Consider the following 24,192-nt stretch of genomic DNA (forward strand, 5'->3'; position numbering starts at 1 on the left):
TAGGTGTCTACTCCACTGCAGCTCGTGCTTTGCACTTAGATGCTTGGTCATGCAGGTTGTGCTCAGGTTGAGAACATATATGCCTCGCTTTAGGCTCTGATTGCACAGCGTTCAAACCACTCCTGTCTTGTCGTCATCACATTGTCTGAAGAACTGTCAGGCCAGGGAACTCCTTTGAGCTGGCTTTGGTGTGCTCGGTCCCTTGCTGCAGTGGGCAGTAGGAGGTGTACTGTCTAGGGGATGGCCGCTCCGCTTTTGCACCCTGCTCCCTCTTCTGCTGTGCTAGTGGCTCTGTGCAACCACTGCCTCTTCCTCCGAACTACACAGGTCACTCGCATGACCTTGATTCCATATGGTGTCAAGGACCTCATCGTCCTCTACATTATCTTCCACCCAGTCTTCACTCCTGCCCTCCTTGTCAGTCTGCACACTTTCGAAAGCCCCAGCAGTTGGAACCTGTGTTTTGTCATCTTCCGAGACATGCTGCAATGGTCCTCCCATGTACTCATCTTGAAACATAAGTGGTTGGGCATCGGTGCACTCAATCTCTTCCACTTCTGGGGCAGGGCTAGGTGGATGCCCTAGGAAAGCCTGCTAACAAAGTCATCAAAAAGCAGAAGAGACTGCTGCATGACTTGATCCTCAGACTGCTTGGTTGATTTGCAAGGGGGTGAGGTGAAAGACTGATGGACATCGGCTGCAGGTGCCAACTCTGATCTTTCAGCAGGAGACTGGGTGGGAGACAATGTGAAGGAACTGGAGGCACTGTCAGCAACCCAATCTACTATCCCCTCTACTTGTTCTGACCTCACCATTCGTAGAGCCGCATCGTAGAGCCCGACCAAATACAGCTGCAGGTTCTGTCGCCTACTCGAACCTGAGGAAGGTGTTTCACTTGTGCGTGTAGCTGGCACAGATCGACCACGTCCTTTTCCTGCAACAGGAGCTCCACCAGCAGCACCACGTCCGGGGCCACGTCCCTTATTCGATTCTATCCTCATATTTCTCAAATTTAGGATCTTGCCCTAATTGGGTGTTTTTTTAATAGCAGAATAGAACAACAATATCTAAATGGTGTATCTCACACGTACAGATGCAGACTAGGCCGTAATTTAAGATTTTTGCCCAAAATGGGTGTTCTTCTAATAGCAGAATAGAACAACAGTATCTAAATGGTGTATCTCACACGTACTGATGCAGACTAGGCCGTAATTTAAGATTTTTCCCCCCAAAAAACAGTGTTTTATTAATAGCAGAATAGAACAAAAGTATCTAAAGGGTGTATCTCACAATGACATATGCAGCAAAGGCTGCAAATTTATTTTTTTTGCCCTAAATCAGTGTTTTTTTTAATAGCAAAATAGAAAAACAGTATCTCACACATACAGATGTTTTTTAATAGAATAGAACAACAGTATCTAAAGGGTGTATGTCATGATGACAGATGCAGCAAAGGCTGCAATATTAAGTATTTTGCCCAAAAAAGGTTGGTTTTTTACTAACAGAATATGACAGCAGTATATAATGCTTCAATTTCACACGTGCAGATGCAGCAAGGGCTGTAAAATTGTATATTTTGCCCAAAAAGGGTGTTTTTTAAAACCCTGAAAATTATAGCTGTATTTCTAGCTTAAATTGCACAGTGACTAATGCGGCAGAGGCCCCAGATGGAAGTTATTGCCAAAAAAGGGTGTTTTTTCAAAACCAAAAAATTATTGAAGTATTTCAAGCTTGTTTTTAACAATCACAGATGCAGCATAGGCACCAGATGTAGGATATTACCAAAAAAGGGTGTTTTTTTAAAACCAGATTATTATTGCAGTATTTCAAGCTTGGATTTGAATGTCACAAAAGCACATATGCAGTGCTGGTGCACTGAGCTTGCATAAAATGTCCGCCGCCACCCACCTAACTAACAGACTGATAAAAGTTATTTTTCTCTGTCACTGGGCACAGGGCAGGGTAAAAAGATTGCAGAGTTCAATTGCAGTTCTGATTAAAGATTCTCTCCCTCACAGCAGCAGCATCCTCTCCCTATACTAAGCACAGCAGAGTGACGTGCAGCGCTACCTGACTCCAGCTTATATAGAGGCTGGGTCACATGCTTCACTGGCCAATCACAGACATGGCTGTGATGGCTTCTAAGGCCACACAGTTAAACGCTTGTTGATTGGCTGCTCTGCAGCCTTTCAAAAAGCGCCAAGAAATCGCCGAACACCGAACCCAAACTTTTACTGAAATGTGCGGGTGAGTTTAGATGAGTTTTTGGATTCATGGCAGGTAGATGGAAATGGATCCTTGGACAAAAGGTCCACAATAATGAGGCCAGTTTTATAACAAATAACTGCTCTTCACTGAAGACGGTGGCAAAGTGTACATCCACCTTCTCATAGCAGTAGTCGCCACTATGATTACACACTGGCTGCAAGATCTTAAACGTCTCAGAGTTTTCACAGTTCTTGAGGTGTAGTTCCTATAGCAGAACTGTGACAGGGGTCATAAATAGCAGGTTTAAAGAGTTAAACATTTGTTTTTATGTTTATTATTAGCGGTTGATAGAAATCAATACATATAAATTTATTAATTTCTTCTTATTTGCTGTACATTTATTTTTTATAACACAACGTAAATACATGTTCCATAATTGAATGTAAAGGCTTGTCGAGTGTTAGAAAAACAAGGCTACTTTCCTCTAATAAAAATAGTGCTTCACCTGCCCTCAGGTTATGTTTGGTACTGCAGCTCATGTCCTTTAAATTGAGTGTAGCTCAATTCAGGCACCACCAAGGACAGGTGGAGGTACTTTTTTGGGAAGATTGCAGTCCTGTCGATTAATCCTGGGCAACACATTTAAGAATGTACACGACATCGAAGAATTTCATGAAGCGAAGTCCCAGTTTAGTCGGGGACTATAGAAGAGTGGTATGATCCTTGTCAGGACAATCTTCAGTGCACTGAAGGAGGAGACAAGCTACCTTCTTTTTCTACAAGAATTGAGTTGGGAAGTGCTGTCCTAACTGTTCTAAATAGGTTAAGGTTGTGACATGATTCAGTCTGATGAAAGTTCAAGATGGGCATGCTCTTCCACAATGTATACCTGCACTTGAGCCTATTTTTGAGTTTTGTTTTTACCTAACAGATGTTCTTTGGTGTTAATATGTGGTCGGAACAACATGATAAAACATTTGGGTAGAAACATACAGATCACAAGAGCCCAACTTGATGATTGGATTGCAAAGGTCTCCATGGCTACTGTATACTTTCCTTGCGAACTGAGGGATGCTGGGATGTAAGACACCCAAACACTGAGGAAGGCCAGCATGCTAAAAGTGATAAACTTGGCCTCATTAAAGCTATCTGGAAGCCTCCGGGCCATAAAGGCAACAATAAAACTGATGGAAGCCAAAAGGCCTAGATACCCCAACATACTCCAGAAGGCAATTGTTGAGTTTTCATTACATTCAATGAGAATAATTCCAGGTTTGCTTCCAGTGTTTATTTGTTGAAATGGAGGAGAAGCATAAATCCACATGACACACAGGAGTAACTGAAGGAGCGAACAACAGATGATGATCATGTAGGACACTTGAGGACTTGTCCACCTTTTAAGACTACTTCCAGGTTTGGTTGCCATGAATGCAAAGACTACCATTACAGTTTTAGCTAAGATACAGGAGACGCAAAGGGCAAACACCATGCCAAATGTTGCTTGTCTTAGAAGGCACTTCTCTGTATGGGGGTAACCGATGAAGGCCAAAGAGCTCAGGAAGCAGAATGTCAGCGATACCAACAAGATACAACTAAGTGAGTAGTTATTTGCTCTGACCATTGGAGTGTTCTTGTAATGATAGAAAAGCCGAAGAATAGATAATGGAACCATAGAAGAAAAAACACTGGTGGCTGTTAAAATGAATCCCAGTGGCTCATCATATGAAAGGTACTCAATGGGTTTTGGAAGACATTGGTTCTTTTGGTTGTTTGGCCACATATCCCATGGACACTTTGAACAATCTATGGAGTCTGAAAGATAAAGTTAAACCTTAAATAGTGAGCAAACATATTAAAATGTATTTTATCAACTGTAAACAAACATATTAATCCCTCTATTGTATACCGACAGGTAAAGAGATTTTAGCTCAGATAGCAAGGTAAAGAAATCTAGTAGGACCTGTGTTGATTAGGCAAAGAGTGAGAGAGACAAGTAGGTATTTATAGGTGAGCTGAATAATTTATCAGCAGCTGGACAGCAACACAAAGAGCAATGAGGAAAAGAGTGGAACCCCTGCAGTGCTGAACCTAAGGTAAGATACACTGAACTAAGCTCTTTTAACACATGCACACAGGACAGACACATAGCGAGTGGATCAGTGAACAGAGGCCACCAGTATAACACCTTTTATATGGTATCCAACACATCGATTAGCTGATTACCTCGCTTCAACTCAGAGATGAGTGAACCGCTGGAGATTCGGTTCAGGTTCGCTGAATTTTTAAAAAGTTCGGTTCAGAACTGAATCGATTTGAACCAAACTGTAAATGTTCCAATTCCCCTGAAAATTAGTATATAACCCTGTCCAAATATATAATAAATAAATCCAGCTTACCCAAAATCCTCTGTGCACGAGATGAACCAAGGCTAGCTCTCCATACAGAGAAATAAAAAATGGGAGATTTCGGCACTGGGTAGATTTGTTGTTGTGTCGTCTTTATTTTCCGTTTCACATTATAGGTTACATATAGTCCACTGTATGTAACCTATAATGTGAAACGGAAAATAAAGACGATGCAACGACAAATCTACCCAGTGCCGAAATCTCCCTTTTTTTATTCCTAGTATATACCCCCTATAGCCTTTGAGGAATCATAATTTTTAGGAAAACTTGTTATCTATTTTTGTTTATTTTGTATGAAATTTTTTCGTCTTCCCTCCCTCCTCCACAAACTCTCAAACTCAATGACAGCTATACTAAATGCCACTATATCCGTACCGAACCCTTTGCACATCAACACGGCACTGCTGCTGCTCCCAATTAAAAGGGAGAATTTTTTTAGTCTCGTTCACAACGAGCCACTTTTTCTTCGGAGAATCAACACCTATGCGAGTCGTACGGGCAGGCATTCCAACCCTGTCAAGGCATAATTTTTGGACGCTTGGTTCCCCAAGGCACTTTATTATTTATTTATTTTCCCATAACACCGTGTATGTTTAACCACTTCCAGACCAGGCCATTTGCCCCCTTCCTGACCAGGCCTAATTTTGCAAATCTGACATATGTCACTTAAAGTGGTAATAATTTTGGAACGCTTTTACTTATACTGGCCATTCAGAGAATGTTTTCTCGTGACACATTGTACTTCATGTTAATGGTAAATTTGAGTCAACATATTTCACCTTTATTTATAAAAAAATCAAAAAGTTAACAAAAATGTGAAAAAATTTGCTGTTTTCTAAATTCGGGATTCGGGATAATGCAAAGGAATTTGCTTTGTGTGGAAGTAATTTGTCACAAATTAAATTTCTTTGTGAAATTCGGCGAAGCAACCAAATCGAATTTTTCATAACTTCACTCATCTCTAGATGTGGATTAAGTGGTGTAGCTGCAGAACATTGTGACACTGCAAGTCCAGAAGAGCAATCCTCACCACATGAAAATGGCTGAAAGGATGGACAGTGGGCCCTGGCAGTTTTTTTGGGAGCTGCTGCGAACACCCTTCTCCATTGATGTTGTCTCTTCCTCAGCACCCTAACCCAGCTCCCAGGTCCTATCCAGTACACTATTATTATTGGAGTCCTGACCCTCTGTGCCGCTTTTATCAGACTATGAGCTATCAAGGAGGGCTCCTTGGCCCACCTCCCCTTCTCTGTGTTTTCCCCAACTGCCACTGTTGCTGCTCCCATCACCAATGCCGTGGCTAATGGTCGCACTATTACCGCCACCATGAATACAGCTATGCATAGCATCCCCAGCCTCCTCCTGAACCTCCTCCTCATTGCAGCCCAAACAGTGATGTCTCTCACACAGGTTTTTAACAGGGAGACTCTCTTGACTATCTGCCATAGGGTGTTGTAATGTTTCCTTGCCACTTCTTAATATAAAGGAAGGGGGAGTGAAGACTAAGAGGGCTGAAAGCCTTCTCTGGTGCTACAAGGGGGAAGAACAGGAAGAACTCTGTGACCCCTTGCTCCAAGGAAGTGTCAGACTCTAAAGTCACCTCCTTGTCATCCTGCTGTGACTGAGAGGAAGACTGAGCCATCCAATCTACAATCTTATCCTCTCTCTCTTCAACAATAATACAGGGAGAACTGCAGTCTACTATTACTACTACTACTACTACAGTGATGTGATGTGATGTGTGAGGATAAATATGACATAGTGGGAATAACTGAGACATGGCTGGATGATAGCTATGACTGGGCAGATAATGTACAAGGTTACAGTCTGTTTAGAAAGGATCGTAAAAACCGGAGAGGGGGAGGGGTCTGCCTTTATGTAAAGTCCGATCTAAAGGGACATGAACATGTGGAGTCACTGTGGGTAGAGATACATAGAGCTAAAAACAATAATAAATTAGTAATAGGAGTTTACTATAAACCACCTAATATACCAGAGTCCACAGAAAATCTACTACTAAACGATATAGACAAGGTAGCAAATCATAATGAGGTGGTTATTATGGGGGACTTCAACTACCCAGGTATAGACTGGGAAACTGAAAGCTGTACATCTCATAAAGGAAGCAGGTTCTTGGCAATAACAAAAGACAATTACCTCTCCCAACTGGTTCAGGACCCAACTAGAGGGACGGCCATACTGGACTTAGTATTAACCAATAGGCCTGACAGAACAACAGACGTGCAGGTTGAGGGACACCTGGGAAATAGTGACTATAAAGTAATAACCTTCCAATTATCATTCAAAAGAGCGTTTCTACAGGGAGGAACAAAAAAAAAAAAACTTCAAAAAAGTTAGCCAACTGGGACAAAGTCCTCAAAAATAAAAAACATAGCCACAAAATGGGATATCTTTAAAAGCATCCTAAAATCTCATTGTGAGAGGTATGGGAATAAAAGGTTAAGGAACAAAAATAAACCAATGTGGATAAATGGAACTGCAAAGAAAGCAATAAATGACAAAAAGAAAGCATATAAAACACTAAAACAGGAGGGTAGCACGAAAGCACTGAAAAACTATAAGGAAAAAAATAGAACATGTAAAAAACTAATAAAAGTGGACAAACTAGAGACCGAGAGATTAATTGCCAAAGAGAGTAAAACTAACCCTTAAATGTTCTTCAATTACATAAATGTTAAAAAGTATAAATCTGAAGGTGTCGGCCCTTTAAAGAGTAATGAGGGGGGAGTCGCAGAGAGTGATGAGGACAAAGCAAAGTTGTTAAATATTTTTTTCTCCAATGTATTATCTGAGGAAAATAAATTCCCCATTAAAAGTGTCCTGTCTGACCCAGGAAGAAGTACAACAGCGACTTAAAAAGATTAAAATAGACAAATCGCCAGGACCAGATGGCATACACCTCCCTATCCTAAGGGAATTAAGTAATGTCATAGCCAGACCCTTATTTCTGATATTTGCGGACTCTATACTGACAGGAAATGTCCCACAGGATTGGCGCATGGCAAATGTGGTGCCAATATTCAAAAAGGGTCCACAAACAGAGCCTGGAAACTATAGGCCGGTAAGTTTAACATGTGTTGTGGGTAAACTGAAGGTTTTCTAAGAGATGCTATCTTAGAGCATCTCAACGGAAATAAGCAAATAACGCCATATCAGCATGGCTTCGTGAGGGATCGGTCATGCCAAACTAATTTAATCAGTTTCTATGAGGAGGTAAGTTCTAAACTTGACAGCGGCGAATCAATGGATGTCGGATATCTGGATTTCTCCAAAGCATTTGACAGGGTACCACATAAAAGGTTAGTATATAAAATAAGAATGCTTGGACTGGGAGAAAATGTCTGTATGTGGGTAAGTAACTGGCTCAATGATAGAAAACAGAGGGTGGTTATTAGTGGTACACACTCAGATTGGGTCACTGTCACTAGTGGGGTACCTCAGGGGTCAGTACCGGGCCCTATTCTCTTCAATATATTTATTAATGATCATGTAGAAGGCTTGCACAGTAAAATATCAATTTTCGCAGATGACACTAAACTGTGTAAAGTAATTAGCACTGAAGAGGACAGTATACTACTACAGAGGGATCTGGATAGACTGGAGGCTTGGGCAGATAAGTGGCAGATGAGGTTTAACACTGACAAATGTAAAGTTATGCACATGGGAAGGAATAATGCAAGTCACCCGTACATATTAAATGGTAAAACACTCGGTAACACTGACATAGAAAAGGATCTAGGAATTTTAATAAACAGCAAACTAATCAGTAAAAACCAGTGTCAGGCAGCTGCTGCCGAGGCCAATAAGATAATGGATTGCATCAAAAGGGGCATAGATGCCCGTGATGAGAACATAGTCCTACCACTTTACAAATCGCTAGTCAGACCACACATTGAGTACTGTGTACAGTTCTGGGCTCCTGTGAACAATGCAGAAATAGCAGAGCTGGAGAGGGTCCAGAGGAGGGCAACTAAAGTAATAACTGGAATGGGGAAACTACAGTACCCTGAAAGATTATCAAAATTAGGGTTATTCACTTTAGAAAATAGACAACTGAGGGGAGATCTAATTACTATGTATAAATATATCAGGGGTCAGTACAGAGATCTATCCCATCATCTATTTATCCCCAGGACTGTGACTGTGACGAGGGGACATCCTCTGCGTCTGGAGGAAAGAAGGTTTGTACACAAACATAGAAGAGGATTCTTTACGGTAAGAGCAGTGATACTATGGAGCTCTCTGCCTAAGGAGGTGGTGATGGTGAGTACAATAACGGAATTCAAGAGGGGTCTGGATTAGGGATGAGCGAACTCGAACTGTATAGTTCGGGTTCGTACCGAATTTTGGGGTGTCCGTGACACGGACCCGAACCCGGACATTTTCGTAAAAGTCCGGGTTCGGGTTCGGTGTTCGTCGCTTTCTTGGCGCTTTTTGAAAGGCTGCAAAGCAGCCAATCAACAAGCGTCATACTACTTGCCCCAAGAGGCCGTCACAGCCATGCCTACTATTGGCATGGCTGTGATTGGCCAGAGCACCATGTGACCCAGCCTCTATTTAAGCTGGAGTCACATAGCGCCGCCCGTCACTCTGCTCTGATTACCGTAGGGAGAGGTTGCGGCTGCGACAGTAGGGCGAGATTAGGCAGATTAAATCCTCCAAAGGACTTGATTAATTGATCGATCTGCAGCTGTGGGTCATTGAGCTGCTGATACTCAATTGCTCACTGTTTTTAGGCTGCCCAGACCGTTTGTCAGTCACTTTTTTCTGGGGTGATCGGCAGCCATTTTGTGTCTTGTGGTGCGCCAGCACAAGCTGCGACCAAGTGCATTTAACCCTCAATGGTGTGGTTGTTTTTTGGCTAAAGCCTACATCAGGGTGAAGCTGTCACACCAAGTGCATTTAACCAGCAATAGTCTGTTTATTTTTTGGCCATATACTACATCAGGGGCAAGCTGCGCCTGTCACCAAGTGCATTTAACCCTCAATGGTGTGGTTGTTTTTTGGCTAAAGCCTACATCAGGGTGAAGCTGTCACACCAAGTGCATTTAACCAGCAATAGTCTGTCCATTTTTTGGCCATATACTACATCAGGGGCAAGCTGCGCCTGTCACCAAGTGCATTTAACCCTCAGTAGTGTGGTTGGTCAAGCTGTCACACCAAGTGCATTTAACCAGCAATAGTGTGGTTATTTTTTGGCCATATCCCAGTCTAATTCTGTCACTAAATCCATACCGGTCACCCAGCGCCTAAATACTAGGCCTCAAATTTATATCCCGCTAAATCTCTCGTTACCGCTGTCCTGTTGTGGCTGGGCAAGTTATTTAGTGTCCGTCAAAGCACATTTTTTGTTCTGGGTTGAAATACAATTCCCAATTTAGCAATTTCCTAATTTAGTGGTTTCTGCTATATCAGAGCTATTTGAAATCTATCCCTAAAAGGGTATATAATATTCAAGGTGCACATAGGGTCATTCAGAATAACTTCACACACCCGCTACTGTGCATTTCCAAGTCTAATTCTGTCACTAAATCCATACCGGTCACCCAGCGCCTAAATACTAGGCCTCAAATTTATATTCAGCTGAATTTGAATACAATACATTGGGCCAAATAATATTTTTGTTGTTGTGGTGAACGATAACAATGAGGAAAACATCTAGTAAGGGACGCGGACGTGGACATGGTCGTGGTGGTGTTAGTGGACCCTCTGGTGCTGGGAGAGGACGTGGCCGTTCTGCCACATCCACACGTCCTAGTGTACCAACTACCTCAGGTCCCAGTAGCCGCCAGAATTTACAGCGATATATGGTGGGGCTCAATGCCGTTCTAAGGATGGTAAGGCCTGAGCAGGTACAGGCATTAGTCAATTGGGTGGCCGACAGTGGATCCAGCACGTTCACATTAACTCCCACCCAGTCTTCTGCAGAAAGCGCACAGATGGCACCTGAAAACCAACCCCATCAGTCTCTCACATCACCCCCATGCATACCAGGGAAACTGTCTCAGCCTCAAGTTATGCAGCAGTCTCTTATGCTGTTTGAAGACTCCGCTGGCAGGGTTTCCCAAGGGCATCCACCTAGCCCTTCCCCAGTGGTGAAAGACATAGAATGCACTGACGCACAACCACTTATGTTTCCTGATGATGAGGACATGGGAATACCACCTCAGCATGTCTCTGATGATGACGAAACACAGGTGCCAACTGCTGCGTCTTTCTGCAGTGTGCAGACTGAACAGGAGGTCAGGGATCAAGACTGGGTGGAAGACGATGCAGGGGACGATGAGGTCCTAGACCCCACATGGAATGAAGGTCGTGCCACTGACTTTCACAGTTCGGAGGAAGAGGCAGTGGTGAGACCGAGCCAACAGCGTAGCAAAAGAGGGAGCAGTGGGCAAAAGCAGAACACCCGCCGCCAAGAGACTCCGCCTGCTACTGACCGCCGCCATCTTGGACCGAGCACCCCAAAGGCAGCTTCAAGGAGTTCCCTGGCATGGCACTTCTTCAAACAATGTGCTGACGACAAGACCCGAGTGGTTTGCACGCTGTGCCATCAGAGCCTGAAGCGAGGCATTAACGTTCTGAACCTTAGCACAACCTGCATGACCAGGCACCTGCATGCAAAGCATGTAATGCAGTGAAGTAAACACCTTAAAACCAAGGAAGTCACTCAGGCTCCCCCTGCTATCTCTTCTGCTGCTGCCGCCTCGGTCTCTTCTGCTGCTGCCACCGCCTCGGCCTCTTCTGCTGCTGCCGCCTCGGCCTCTTCCTCCGCCTCTGGAGGAACGTTGGCACCTGCCGCCCAGCAAACAGGGGATGTACCACCAACACCACCACCACCTCCGTCACCAAGCATCTCAACCATGTCACACGGCAGCGTTCAGCTCTCCATCTCACAAACATTTGAGAGAAAGCGTAAATTCCCACCTAGCCACCCTCGATCCTTGGCCCTGAATGCCAGCATTTCTAAACTACTGGCCTATGAAATGCTGTCATATAGGCTGGTGGACACAGACAGCTTCAAACAGCTCATGTCGCTTGCTGTCCCACAGTATGTTGTTCCCAGCCGGCACTACTTCTCCAAGAGAGCCGTGCCTTCCCTGCACAACCAAGTATCCGATAAAATCAAGTGTGCACTGCGCAACGCCATCTGTGGCAAGGTCCACCTAACCACAGATACGTGGACCAGTAAGCACGGCCAGGGACGCTATATCTCCCTAACTGCACACTGGGTAAATGTAGTGGCAGCTGGGCCCCAGGCGGAGAGCTGTTTGGCGCACGTCCTTCCGCCGCCAAGGATCACAGGACAACATTCTTTGCCTCCTGTTGCCACCTCCTCCTACTCGACTTCCTCCTCCTCTTCTTCCACCTGCTCATCTAGTCAGCCATACACCTTCACCACCAACTTCAGCACAGCCCGGGGTAAACGTCAGCAGGCCATTCTGAAACTCATATGTTTGGGGGACAGGCCCCACACAGCACAGGAGTTGTGGCAGGGTATAGAACAACAGACCGACGAGTGGTTGCTGCCGGTGAGCCTCAAGCCCGGCCTGGTGGTGTGTGATAATGGGCGAAATCTCGTTGCAGCTCTGGGACTAGCCAGTTTGACGCACATCCCTTGCCTGGCGCATGTGCTGAATTTGGTGGTGCAGAAGTTCATTCACAACTACCCCGACATGTCAGAGCTGCTGCATAAAGTGCGGGCCGTCTGTTCGTGCTTCCGGCGTTCACATCCTGCTGCTGTTCGCCTGTCTGCGCTACAGCGTAACTTTGGCCTTCCCGCTCACCGCCTCATATGCGACGTGCCCACCAGGTGGAACTCCACCTTGCACATGCTGGACAGACTGTGCGAGCAGCAGCAGGCCATAGTGGAGTTTCAGTTGCAGCACGCACGGGTCAGTCGCACTACAGAACAGCACCACTTCACCACCAATGACTGGGCCTCCATGCGAGACCTGTGTGCCCTGTTGCGCTGTTTCGAGTACTCCACCAACATGGCCAGTGGCGATGACGCCGTTATCAGCATTACAATACCACTTCTATGTCTCCTTGAGAAAACACTTAGGGCGATGATGGAAGAGGAGGTGGCCCAGGAGGAGGAGGAGGAGGAGGAGGAAGAGGGGTCATTTTTAGCACTTTCAGGCCAGTCTCTTCGAAGTGACTCAGAGGGAGGTTTTTGGCAACAGCAGAGGCCAGGTACAAATGTGGCCAGCCAGGGCCCACTACTGGAGGACGAGGAGGACGAGGATGAGGAGGAGGTGAAGGAGGATGAGGATGAAGCATGGTCACAGCGGGGTGGCACCCAACGCAGCTCAGGTCCATCACTGGTGCGTGGCTGGGGGGAAAGGCAGGATGATGACGATACGCCTCCCACAGAGGACAGCTTGTCCTTACCCCTGGGCAGCCTGGCACACATGAGCGACTACATGCTGCAGTGCCTGCGCAACGACAGCAGAGTTGCCCACATTTTAACGTGTGCGGACTACTGGGTTGCCACCCTGCTGGATCCAAGCTACAAAGACAATGTGCCCACCTTACTTCCTGCACTGGAGCGTGAGAGAATTCCCAAATGTCACAGGGGAACAAGTGGAAGCCCAAGGCCAAGGCAGAGGAGGAGCAAGAGGTCGCCAAGGCAGCTGTGTCACGGCCAGCTCCTCTGAGGGCAGGGTTAGCATGGCAGAGATGTGGAAAAGTTTTGTCAACACGCCACAGCTAACTGCACCACCACCTGATACGCAATGTGTTAGCAGGAGGCAACATTTCACTAACATGGTGGAACAGTACGTGTGCACACCCCTCCACGTACTGACTGATGGTTCGGCCCCATTCAACTACTGGGTCTCTAAATTGTCCACGTGGCCAGAGCTAGCCATTTATGCCTTGGAGGTGCTGGCCTGCCCGGCGGCCAGCGTTTTGTCTGAACGTGTATTCAGCACGGCAGGGGGGGTCATTACAGACAAACGCAGCCGCCTGTCTACAGCCAATGTGGACAAGCTGACGTTCATAAAAATGAACCAGGCATGGATCCCACAGGACCTGTCCGTCCCTTGTCCAGATTAGACATTAACTACCTCCCCTTAACCATATATTATTGTACTCCAGGGCACTTCCTCATTCAATCCTATTTTTATTTTCATTTTACCATTATATTGCGAGGCTACCCAAATTTGAATGAACCTCTCCTCTGTCTGGGTGCCGGGGCCTAAATATATGCCAATGGACTGTTCCAATGTTGGGTGACGTGAAGCCTGATTCTCTGCTATGATATGAAGACTGATTCTCTGCTGACATGAAGCCAGATCCTCTGTTACGGGACCTCTCTCCTCTGCCTGGGTGCTGGGCCTAAATTTATGAAAATGGACTCTTACAGTTGTGGGTGACGTGAAGCCTGATTCTCTGCTATGATATGAAGACTGATTCTCTGCTGACATGAAGCCAGATTGTCTGTTACGGGACCTCTCTCCTCTGTCTGGGTGCTTGGCCTAAATTTGTGACAATGGACTGTTGCAGTGGTGGCTGACGTGAAGCCTGATTCTCTGCTATGACATGCAGACTGATTCTCTGCTGACATGAAGCCAGATTGTCTGTTACGGGACCTCTCTCCTCTGCCTGGGTGCTGGGCCTAAATATCTGACAATGGACTGTTGCATTGGTGGCTGACGTGAAGCCTGATTCTCTGCTATGATATGAAGACTGATTCTCTGCTGACATGAAGCCAGATTGTCTGTTACGGGACCTTTCTCCTCTGCCTGGGTGCTGGGCCTAAATTTATGAAAATGGACTCTTACAGTGGTGGGTGACGTGAAGCCTGATTCTCTGCTATGATATGAAGACTGATTCTCTGCTGACATGAAGCCAGATTGTCTGTTACGGGACATCTCTCCTCTGCCTGGGTGCTGGGCCTAAATATCTGACAATGGACTGTTGCATTGGTGGCTGACGTGAATCCTGATTCTCTGCCATGATATGAAGACTGATTCTCTGCTGACATGAAGCCAGATTGTCTGTTACGGGACCTCTCTCCTCTGCCTGGGTGCTGGGCCTAAATTTATGAAAATGGACTCTTACAGTGGTGGGTGACGTGAAGCCTGATTCTCTGCTATGATATGAAGACTGATTCTCTGCTGACATGAAGCCAGATTGTCTGTTACGGGACCTCTCTCCTCTGCCTGGGTGCTTGGCCTAAATTTATGACAATGGACTGTTGCATTGGTGGCTGACGTGAAGCCTGATTCTCTGCTATGACATGCAGACTGATTCTCTGCTGACATGAAGCCAGATTGTCTGTTACGGGACATCTCTCCTCTGCCTGGGTGCTGGGCCTAAATATCTGACAATGGACTGTTGCATTGGTGGCTGACGTGAAGCCTGATTCTCTGCTATGATATGAAGACTGATTCTCTGCTGACATGAAGCCAGATTGTCTGTTACGGGACCTCTCTCCTCTGCCTGGGTGCTGGGCCTAAATATCTGATAATGGACTGTTGCATTGGTGGCTGACGTGAAGCCTCATTCTCTGCTATGATATGAAGACTGATTCTCTGCTGACATGAAGCCAGATTGTCTGATACGGGACCTCTCTCCTCTGCCTGGGTGCTGGGCCTAAATTTATGAAAATGGACTCTTACAGTGGTGGGTGACGTGAAGCCTGATTCTCTGCTATGACATGAAGACTGATTCTCTGCTGACATGAAGCCAGATTGTCTGTTACGGGACCTCTCTCCTCTGCCTGGGTGCTGGGCCTAAATTTATGACAATGGACTGTTGCAGTGGTGGCTGACGTGAAGCCTGATTCTCTGCTATGACATGCAGACTGATTCTCTGCTGACATGAAGACAGATTCTCTGTTACTGGACATCTCTCCTCTGCCTGGGTGCCGGGGCCTAAATATCTGAGAATGGACTGTTCCAGTGGTGGGTGACGTGAAGCCAGATTCTCTGCTATGGGACCTCTCTTCAATTGATTTTGGTTAATTTTTATTTATTTAATTTTTATTTTAATTCATTTCCCTATCCACATTTGTTTGCAGGGGATTTGCCTACATGTTGCTGCCTTTTGCAGCCCTCTAGCCCTTTCCTGGGCTGTTTTACAGCCTTTTTAGTACCGAAAAGTTCGGGTCCCCATTGACTTCAATGGGGTTCTGGTTCGGGACGAAGTTCGGATCGGGTTCGGATCCCGAACCCGAACATTTCAGGGAAGTTCGGCCGAACTTCTCGAACCCGAACATCCAGGTGTTCGCTCAACTCTAGTCTGGATGTATTTCTGGAGTGTCATAATATTACAGGCTATAGCTACTAGAGAGGGGTCGTTGATCCAGGGGGTTATTCTGATTGCCTGATTGGAGTCGGGAAGGAATTTTTTATTCCCCTAAAGTGGGGAAAATTGGCTTCTTCCTCACAGTTTTTTTTTGCCTTCCTCTGGATCACCTTGCAGGATGTCAGGCCGAACTGGATGGACAAATGTATTTTTCGGCCTTATGTACTATGTTAATATGTTACTGGTCAGATAGCTGGTAATGCTACTCTATGTATTAGTGTATGAATCACATATATGCTGGTTTTAATCATTTCCAGCACACCCCTTAAAAAAATTTGATTGGAAACTTATGGAGACAGAAATAAATGTAAATGGATTGATATCTAAATTCGTTATCACTCACAGATACTTTCATGTGCTACCCAGGGTATTGGTGTAGTAATCACGTATATTCTGGTTTGATTAAATTCAACAACCCCAAAAAAGGGAAACTGATTTAGGCCTAAATTCATTATCACTATCCTCACACCCTGCAAAAAAATTGGAAATAAACGTAAATGGATAATTCAGGCCTGACGCTTAACATCATGTTATCACTCACAGGTAATTTTGTGCACTACCCTGTGCATTTATGTACTGATCACCTATATGCTGGTTTATTTCCATGGAACAACCCCTCCAAAATTTGGAACAGTGTACAAAAGGAAATAAATGGAAATGGATAATTGAGACCTGATGCCTAATATCACGTTATTACACACAGATAATTTTGTGCGCTACGTTGTGTATTGGTATTCAAATCTCCTATATGCTGGTTTAACTAAATTGAATAACCCCCCAAATTATGTAATTCCAACTCTGGGGATATAGCATAAATGGAAATGAATGATTAAAGGCCAGGTGTGACGCTTAATATCACGTTATCACTAATAATGCGGTGCACTACCATGTGTATTGGTGCACTGATCACCTATATGCTGGTTTAATAAAATTGAATAACCCCACAAACAAAATAAAATTCCAACTGCATGGAGATAGAATAAATAGATGATTGAGGCTTGATGCTTAAAGGGCTTCTGTCACCCCACTAAACTGTTTTTTTTTTTGTGTACTTATAATCCCTATTCAGCGATTTATCCATACATAATGTAATTAATCATTTTGGTTCAGTAGATTCTGCTAAAAATGTTCTTTTAAAATATGCTAATTACCTGTCTACCAGCAAGTAGGGCGGCTACTTGCTGGTAGCAGCCGCATCCTCCTATCCTAAAGACGCCCCCTCCACATGTTGATTGACAGGGCCAGTGAACGCGATTGTCCTCTGGCTGGCCCTGTCTGCTATCAAGATCTCGCGCCTGCGCCGTAATGGTATTCAGTCGGGGCAGGCGCACTGAGAGGCGGTCGCTCGCTCGGCCGCTCGCTCGGCCGCTCGCTCACTCCTCAATGCGCTTGCGCCGATGACGTCATCAAGTACACCCGGAAGAGAAGACGCCAGCGATGCTGGAAATCACAGTATAGGGATTATAAGTACAAAAAAAAATAATAATAATGTTTAGTGGGGTGACAGAAGCCCTTTAACATCACATTTTCACTCCCAGATGATGTGGGGTGCAATACCCTGTGCATTAGTGTACTGATCACCTATATGCTGGTTTGCATAAATTCAATAACCCCCCCCAAAAAAATAATAATATTGAACTGTGTGGAGATAGAGAACTAAAAAGATTTAACCCTAATATCACCCTATCAATCACTGACTTATGCGGTTTAAAAAATATATATATATTTTTATTAGATATGTGACATGCCCTGACATGGAGTTCACACTAGTATTCTATATGCCATACTAGATTGATGGTAGAACACGTTTTGCACTTATTCAACCCCCCACCCAACCTCTAAAAAGAGGATTCTTGTTAGAATGGGAAAAAATAAAAGTAATGTCCTTGCAGGTGTCTGCTTTTACGGTTTGCAGCAGCTGCAGTTGTGCTAGGAGCTCCTCTCCTCTCACTCCCTGGCTGACAGATTTCTCTGCCTGTCCCTAGGGTTTTTTCGATACCAAAATTTTGATTCGGTTCTGATTCCATAAAAAAGTATTGTGATACTCAATACCATTCGATACCACATGAAAAAATAAATCACCAAAAAAAGCCGTGTGCATTTCGCATTTTATGAAACGTCCGGCCCGTAATCAAACAGTCCTATCCTATTTTTTGGGGGGGACAAGGTAACAAAAAAAAAAAAGGCTAATCGCGCAGTTTTAATTTAAATTTTATTTTATGGTGTTCACCGCATAGGAGATATTTATTCATATTTTAGCCCCTCCCCGACCTTTGACGTACTGTACAACCACTGAGTTCCCGGAGCGGTGCGCGCGCGATCACTGCAGGGGCTCGGCAGTCCGTGGTAGCAGGACCCCTGCTGTATCCGCTGGCATCGCTGTAAAAGCCGATGCCGGTGGATTAACCCCTTCTATGCCGCGGTCCGTGCTGACCGCGACATAGAAGAGGTTTGTGTCGGGTGAACGATCGCATCGAGTCCCCGCGCTGCTGTGGCGGGGACCGATGCGACACAAGGCAGCCCGATGCCTTCTACGGGAGCTGAGGAGATTCAGCCTCAGGCCCGTCTCCTAGGCAATCTGTTAGTGTAGGACACTGAGTCATATACTAACAGGCAATGCATTACAACACAGATGTATTGTAATGCATTGCAGAGGGGATCAGACCCCTAAAAGTGAATGTAATAAATAAAGTAAAGAATTTTTTAAAAAAAATTAAAGTGTTTTTAATAAAATGAATAAAGTAATAAAATGAATAAAGTAAAAAAAAACTGAAAAAAACAAAACAAAACCCACACATATTAAGTATTGCCGCGTCCATAAAGACCTGCTCTATAAATATATCACATGATCCACCCTGTCCGATAAACACCATAAAAAAACAGTGTAAATAAAAGCCATTTTTGTCACCTTACATCACAAAAAGTGCAACACCAAGCGATCAAAAAGACGCATGCCCCCCAAAATGGTATCAATAAAACCGTCACCTCATCCCGCAAAAAATTAGCCCCTACCTAAGACAATCGCCCAAAAAAGTAAAAAAACTATAGCTCTCAGAACATGGAGACACTAAAACATCATTTTATTGGTGTCAAAACTGCTATTATTGTGCTAAAGTGAAAAAATAAAATAATTATACATATTAGGAATTGCCACGTCCGTAACAAATAGCTCTATAAAAATATCACATGACATAACCACTCAGGTGAACACCGTAAAAAAAAAAAAAAAAACATTTTTGTCACATTACATCACAAAAATTGCAACAGCAAGTGATCAAAAAGGCGTATGCCCCCCAAAATAGGGGGTACCAATCAGACCGTCACCTCAACCCACAAAAAATGAGACCCTACCTGAGAGAATCGGTCAAAAAATAAAAAAGCTATGGCTCTCAGACTATGAGACACTAAAATATGATTATTTTTTTGCTTCAAAACTGCTATTATTGTGCTAAAGTGAAAAAAATAAAAAAAGTATACATATTAGGTATTGCCACGTGCAAAACGATCTGCTCTATAAAAAGTCACATGACCTAATCCCTCGGTTAAACGCTGTAAAAATAAAAAATAAAAACAGTGCCAAAACATAAATTTTTTTGTTACCTTGCCTCACAAAAACTTAATATAGAGCAATAATAAATCATATGTACCCCAAAATACTACCAATAAAACTGGCACCTTATCCAGTAGTTTCCAAAATGTGGTCACTTTTTAGAGTTTCTACTGTAGGGGTGCATCAGGGGGGCTTCAAATGGGACATGGCATCTAAAAACCAGTTCAACTATATTTGCCCTCCAAAAACCATATTGCGTTCCTTTCCTTCTGCGCCCTGCCATGTGCCCGTACAGCAGTTTACAATCACATGTGGGGTGTTTCTGTAAACCACAGAATCAGGGTAATAAATATTTAGTTTTATTTGGCTGTTAACCCTTACTTTGCTACTGGAAAAAATGGATTAAAATGTAAAATTTGCCCAAAAAGTGAAATTCTGAAATTTCATCTCCATTTATCATAAATTCTTGTGGAACACCTAAAGGGTTAAGAAAGTTTGTAAAATCAGTTTTGTATACCTTGAGGGGTGTAGTTTCTAAAATTGGGTCATTTTTGGTTTGCTTCCATACTTTTAAGCCTTCTAATGTCCACAAAAAACAAAATGTCAATTTTCAAAATGATCCAAACATGAAGTAGACATATAGAGAATGTAAAGTAATTACTATTTTTGAAGGTATTACTATCTATTTCAAAAGTAGAGAAATAGAAATTTGGAAATTTTCCAAATTTTGGGTAAATTTGGTAGTTTTTTGATGAATAAAAAAGTTTTTTTTTAACTTATTTTTACCACTGTCATGAAGTACAATATTCTACGAGAAAACAATATCAGAATGGCCTGTATAAGTAAAAGCGTTTTAAAGTTAGCACCACATAAAGCAAAAAATGGCCTGGGCAGGAAGGTGAAAACAGGCTCGGGGTTGAAGGGGTTAATAGTTTGGACTTTTTGGATGTGGCAATATGTAATATTTTATTTATTTATTGTTTATATATTTTATATGTAAAATTGGGAAAGGGGGTAATTTATAATTAATATTTTGGAGTGTTTTTTTTTTTTCAGTTTATTTATTAATTACTTCCCCCCTTAGGGGCTAGGACCTGGGATCTTTTAATCCCTTGTCTATTCACCCTGATGGAGCTCTATTAGGGTGAATAGGATCTTACACTCTCCCTGCTGCCCTGTGCATAGTGCACACAGCAGCAGGGAGATTACTATGGCAGCCAGGGCTTCAGTAGCGTCCTGGCTGCCATTGTAACTGTCAGGAATAAGGACCGCCTTATTCCTAGTTATTATAATTGCTGTGATATGTGTTTTATGTGTATATGTCATAGTATAACATAGTCCAGTGTGATTCGCATTCATATACAGTATGTATTTATGTTTTTGTATTGCCAGGTCAGTAGCCATCGATGTCTGCCGTATACCTGTGAAAACAGCAAACTGCTCCCCATGGGGTTAGTTATCACAGATATCCTAACCAGGATGGGCCCTTTTGCTGATCACACTCAGGACAGGGGACAGCAGTGTCAGCTGTGTGTCAGCATGCGAGCTTCATACCAGAGAATGAACAATAAACTGTAATCCTTCATAACTTGTTCAGGATGGGGCTGACGTCTCCAAAACCCAGCTCATCATATCTGGTATGATTGGGGCATCGCATGGACACCAGACATGGCGTATCAACTCGCCTTCATCTTCTTAAAATAAGGATCTCGTCTTATGAGCTTCCTGGACGTGTCTCATTTGATATGCTAGGACTCGGAACGATGAGATATGAATTATGAAGAAGGTCTGGGGTCTGTAGTTTCCCAGTTGGTCTGGTGAAGATATCTTTTTGATATTTTCATACCTGTTCCCTAGATGGCCAGTGGACCGGCTGCATGGGTAATAAAGCTAAGCCCAGAGGGTCTGAGTCAGAGGTGGGAGGGAAAATCCCGATCAGGCCTGGCCCTGGAGGAAAGGCATAAACATGCAATCCCTGGATATTTGGGTGTCACAAAGTGGAAGATCCAATCGAATTGGTTTGTGCACCATTATTCTGCCCCAAATCTCCTGGGAGGAAAGGACTTTTTCGACGCAACTGCTAATTATTAGAGCTTTCTTTGTTTTCTACTTTTTATTTTACCATTGTTTGCCATTTATGTATGTCTCTTGTTAATCATTTTTTGTAACCAAGTGCTGTCCATTTTTCATACAATAAATCTAAAAGTTTGATGGTTTGTCTTGTAACCTTAAGAACCTGTTAGCTCCATGAAGAGTGTGTGTGCAGTCTGAGGCTGTTTGTTGTTTTCCCTGAGGCTTACTACCGTGTGTGTGTCTGCTTGTGAGTGGAACACTCAGGGGTGTCCTGTCGAACTTATAACTAATGGGTGGTGGCAGTGAAAGTTTAGTGTTAGTGCGTGGGTGTGCTTGCAGGCTTCAGGTGGCGATTTATGCTTGAGTTACGGCTCAGCGCAGGGCGTAACAGCGTGTGAGGACGTGTGGTGAATCGCTTGAGCAACCCTTGTTATGTGATGTGATGGTCTGGTCTGGTCCCCAGTACATGTCAGTAACCAATCGGGGCCCCAGGATTACACTGCTGGGGCTCCGATGAGAAGCTGATACTGCTACCAATGAGAGTAGGTGAGGGGACTCTGTTGCCACTGCCACCAATGATTTTAATTCTGGGGAGGGTGCACTGCACCACCAATGTTTTTAATGTTGTGGAGGGGGGGAGGGCGCACTGCGCCACCAATGTTTTTAAAACTGGGGATGGGGGGGGGCGCACTGCACCGCCAATGATAATTAACGTTTAATATACAAATACAGCCGGCGGCAGAAACACATTGCTGGCACCCGACTTCTAAAAGGGCGCTGCGATTCTTCTTCTTTGTACTACCAGTACCAGTCTTTTCCTTCAATGTTCCTGGCAGTAGAATACAACAAGCTTGATTGATTTTTCACTGTCCCTGGCTCCCCAAGATTGTTTTTTCTGGCAGAAACTGTAAGACCTATCCACCCTCATTCACAGCACTAAATGATGTTCTACTCATTCTGCTAGGGCACCTCCCTGTCTGCTACAGAACTAATTGGCTCATCAAAGCTGTCTGCCAGGATTAGTCTGAAACAAACCTGAAAAGGTTCGGGTTCGTCTGTCATCCGAAAAATTGAAAATTGTCGACCAAACCTGGTTCTGTATGAACTGGTTTGTCAATCTTTAGTCAGCACTCATGGAAAGCAGCTGGTTTTGCCAGGTGAAGCCATGGTAAGCAAGATACATTCCCTTAATAGAATGTTACATTACTACCATCCAGTTTCAATTCTCACCAGTGCGGTTGGAAATCTCTCCTTCAGGGCAAGGGACACATTCAAAGCAACAAATAGGTTCACCCATACGAGGAGCCTTCCTGAATCCGGCAGAACAGCTGTCACTGCAGATGGAAATAGGAACCTAAAGGGCATCCAAAATATGAATTAATTTGCAGTCTCAAGCTTCTTAATCATGCCATGGTCTGCAGGGGTGGCTTTCAAAACATCTCCTGTACAATAATGATAGGTTATCATCAGGCATCTCGCTCCTGGGCCCCTTAATAAGATACAATTTGCAGCAGAATCTGAAAAAAAATAACACCTCCGCAGAAGAAAAAAAGTATTTCATGTTTTTAAAAGGCTGTCTCCATAATGCATCCAAAAGTTGGTTCCTCCAGAGTCAGACACAATCTTTGTAGTCAGTTTCTGCTCTATTAGATGACAGCCCGGAATGTGGGAACGCTTTGTAGCGGGTACAATGATGGGTATCAGCGATTGTGCGGCTCCCCGTCATTGTAACATTCAGGTGGCATGTTTATAGCTGATCGCGGCAACTGAGATGACTATTTAGGCCTTTCATAAGTTGATCATTTAAAAAACTTAAACTGTACTTACCTTATCCATTTTAGTGCAAAGAGACTGCCGCAGCCATCTTGCATGAAGATCAAGTGCGAAATCTTGCGGTGTGTGTGTTGATTTGAGCGTGCAAGAGATTTTGTGTGGTATCTTCGGCGCCACGGCGTCCTCTTTGCATTCAAATGGAAGAGGTAAGTATGATAATTTTATTTTACCAGGGAAAATCGATTTGTTACCACGAAGCACGAGGAAATTTGGCTTCTCGGTGAATCAAATTTTTCCTGAAATTTGTATTGAAGTCCACTTTGGACACTTTGATTCGCCCAACCCTAGTCATCAAAATCAGATCAGTGGGAATCAGCTGTTCAAAGAGAGCGCTGCGCTCACTGGAGCTCTGAAGAGAGCAATGAATATAGCAATGTATAATAGATAGTGGCGCTCCCAAAATCAATTAGAAAAACAACAATTCCCCTAGGTGAGCAAAAAGGGAGCAAAAATATAACTTTTACTAATCATTATTAAAACCTAGCGCCACGTTCAAAGGATAGTAAAAATGGCTTTAGAAATAAGTAACTGTCTTACCATCCCGACGTAACCCCAAAGGGGCAGGCCAAGCGCGGTAAAGGAGATGCACCACGTCTAGGCTGGTAACTTTGTGTGGTCGCTGGTAGTTTCAAAATGTAGACAACACAGGGAACAAGTTTTCCCTGAATGGGGATGGGGACATTGCTAATCTGGCTCTGCCTGTCTATACAAGTTCCTCCCCTGCAAGGGGCGGCTCGGTCTGGATACCTAACCCTAAAATAGGGAGGTATCCCTATTGTGCCCTAT

General features: G+C 44.0%; 1 protein-coding gene across 1 annotated transcript in view; it reads right to left on the reverse strand.

Moving 5' to 3' along the window:
• Positions 1-3,109: 3,109 nt before the first annotated feature.
• LOC122925511 (extracellular calcium-sensing receptor-like) overlaps positions 3,110-24,192 on the reverse strand; it is a 63,576-nt gene continuing 42,493 nt past the window's right edge. Inside the window, exons 4-5 of the mRNA XM_044276865.1 lie at positions 22,804-22,927; positions 3,110-4,020 (exon numbers count right to left, since the gene is read on the reverse strand). Of these exons, the coding sequence (XP_044132800.1) occupies positions 3,110-4,020; positions 22,804-22,927 (1,035 nt within the window). The remainder of the gene's footprint in view (positions 4,021-22,803; positions 22,928-24,192) is intronic.

This window comes from Bufo gargarizans, chromosome 2 (assembly GCF_014858855.1).
Source record: "Bufo gargarizans isolate SCDJY-AF-19 chromosome 2, ASM1485885v1, whole genome shotgun sequence".
NCBI lineage: Eukaryota > Metazoa > Chordata > Amphibia > Anura > Bufonidae > Bufo > Bufo gargarizans.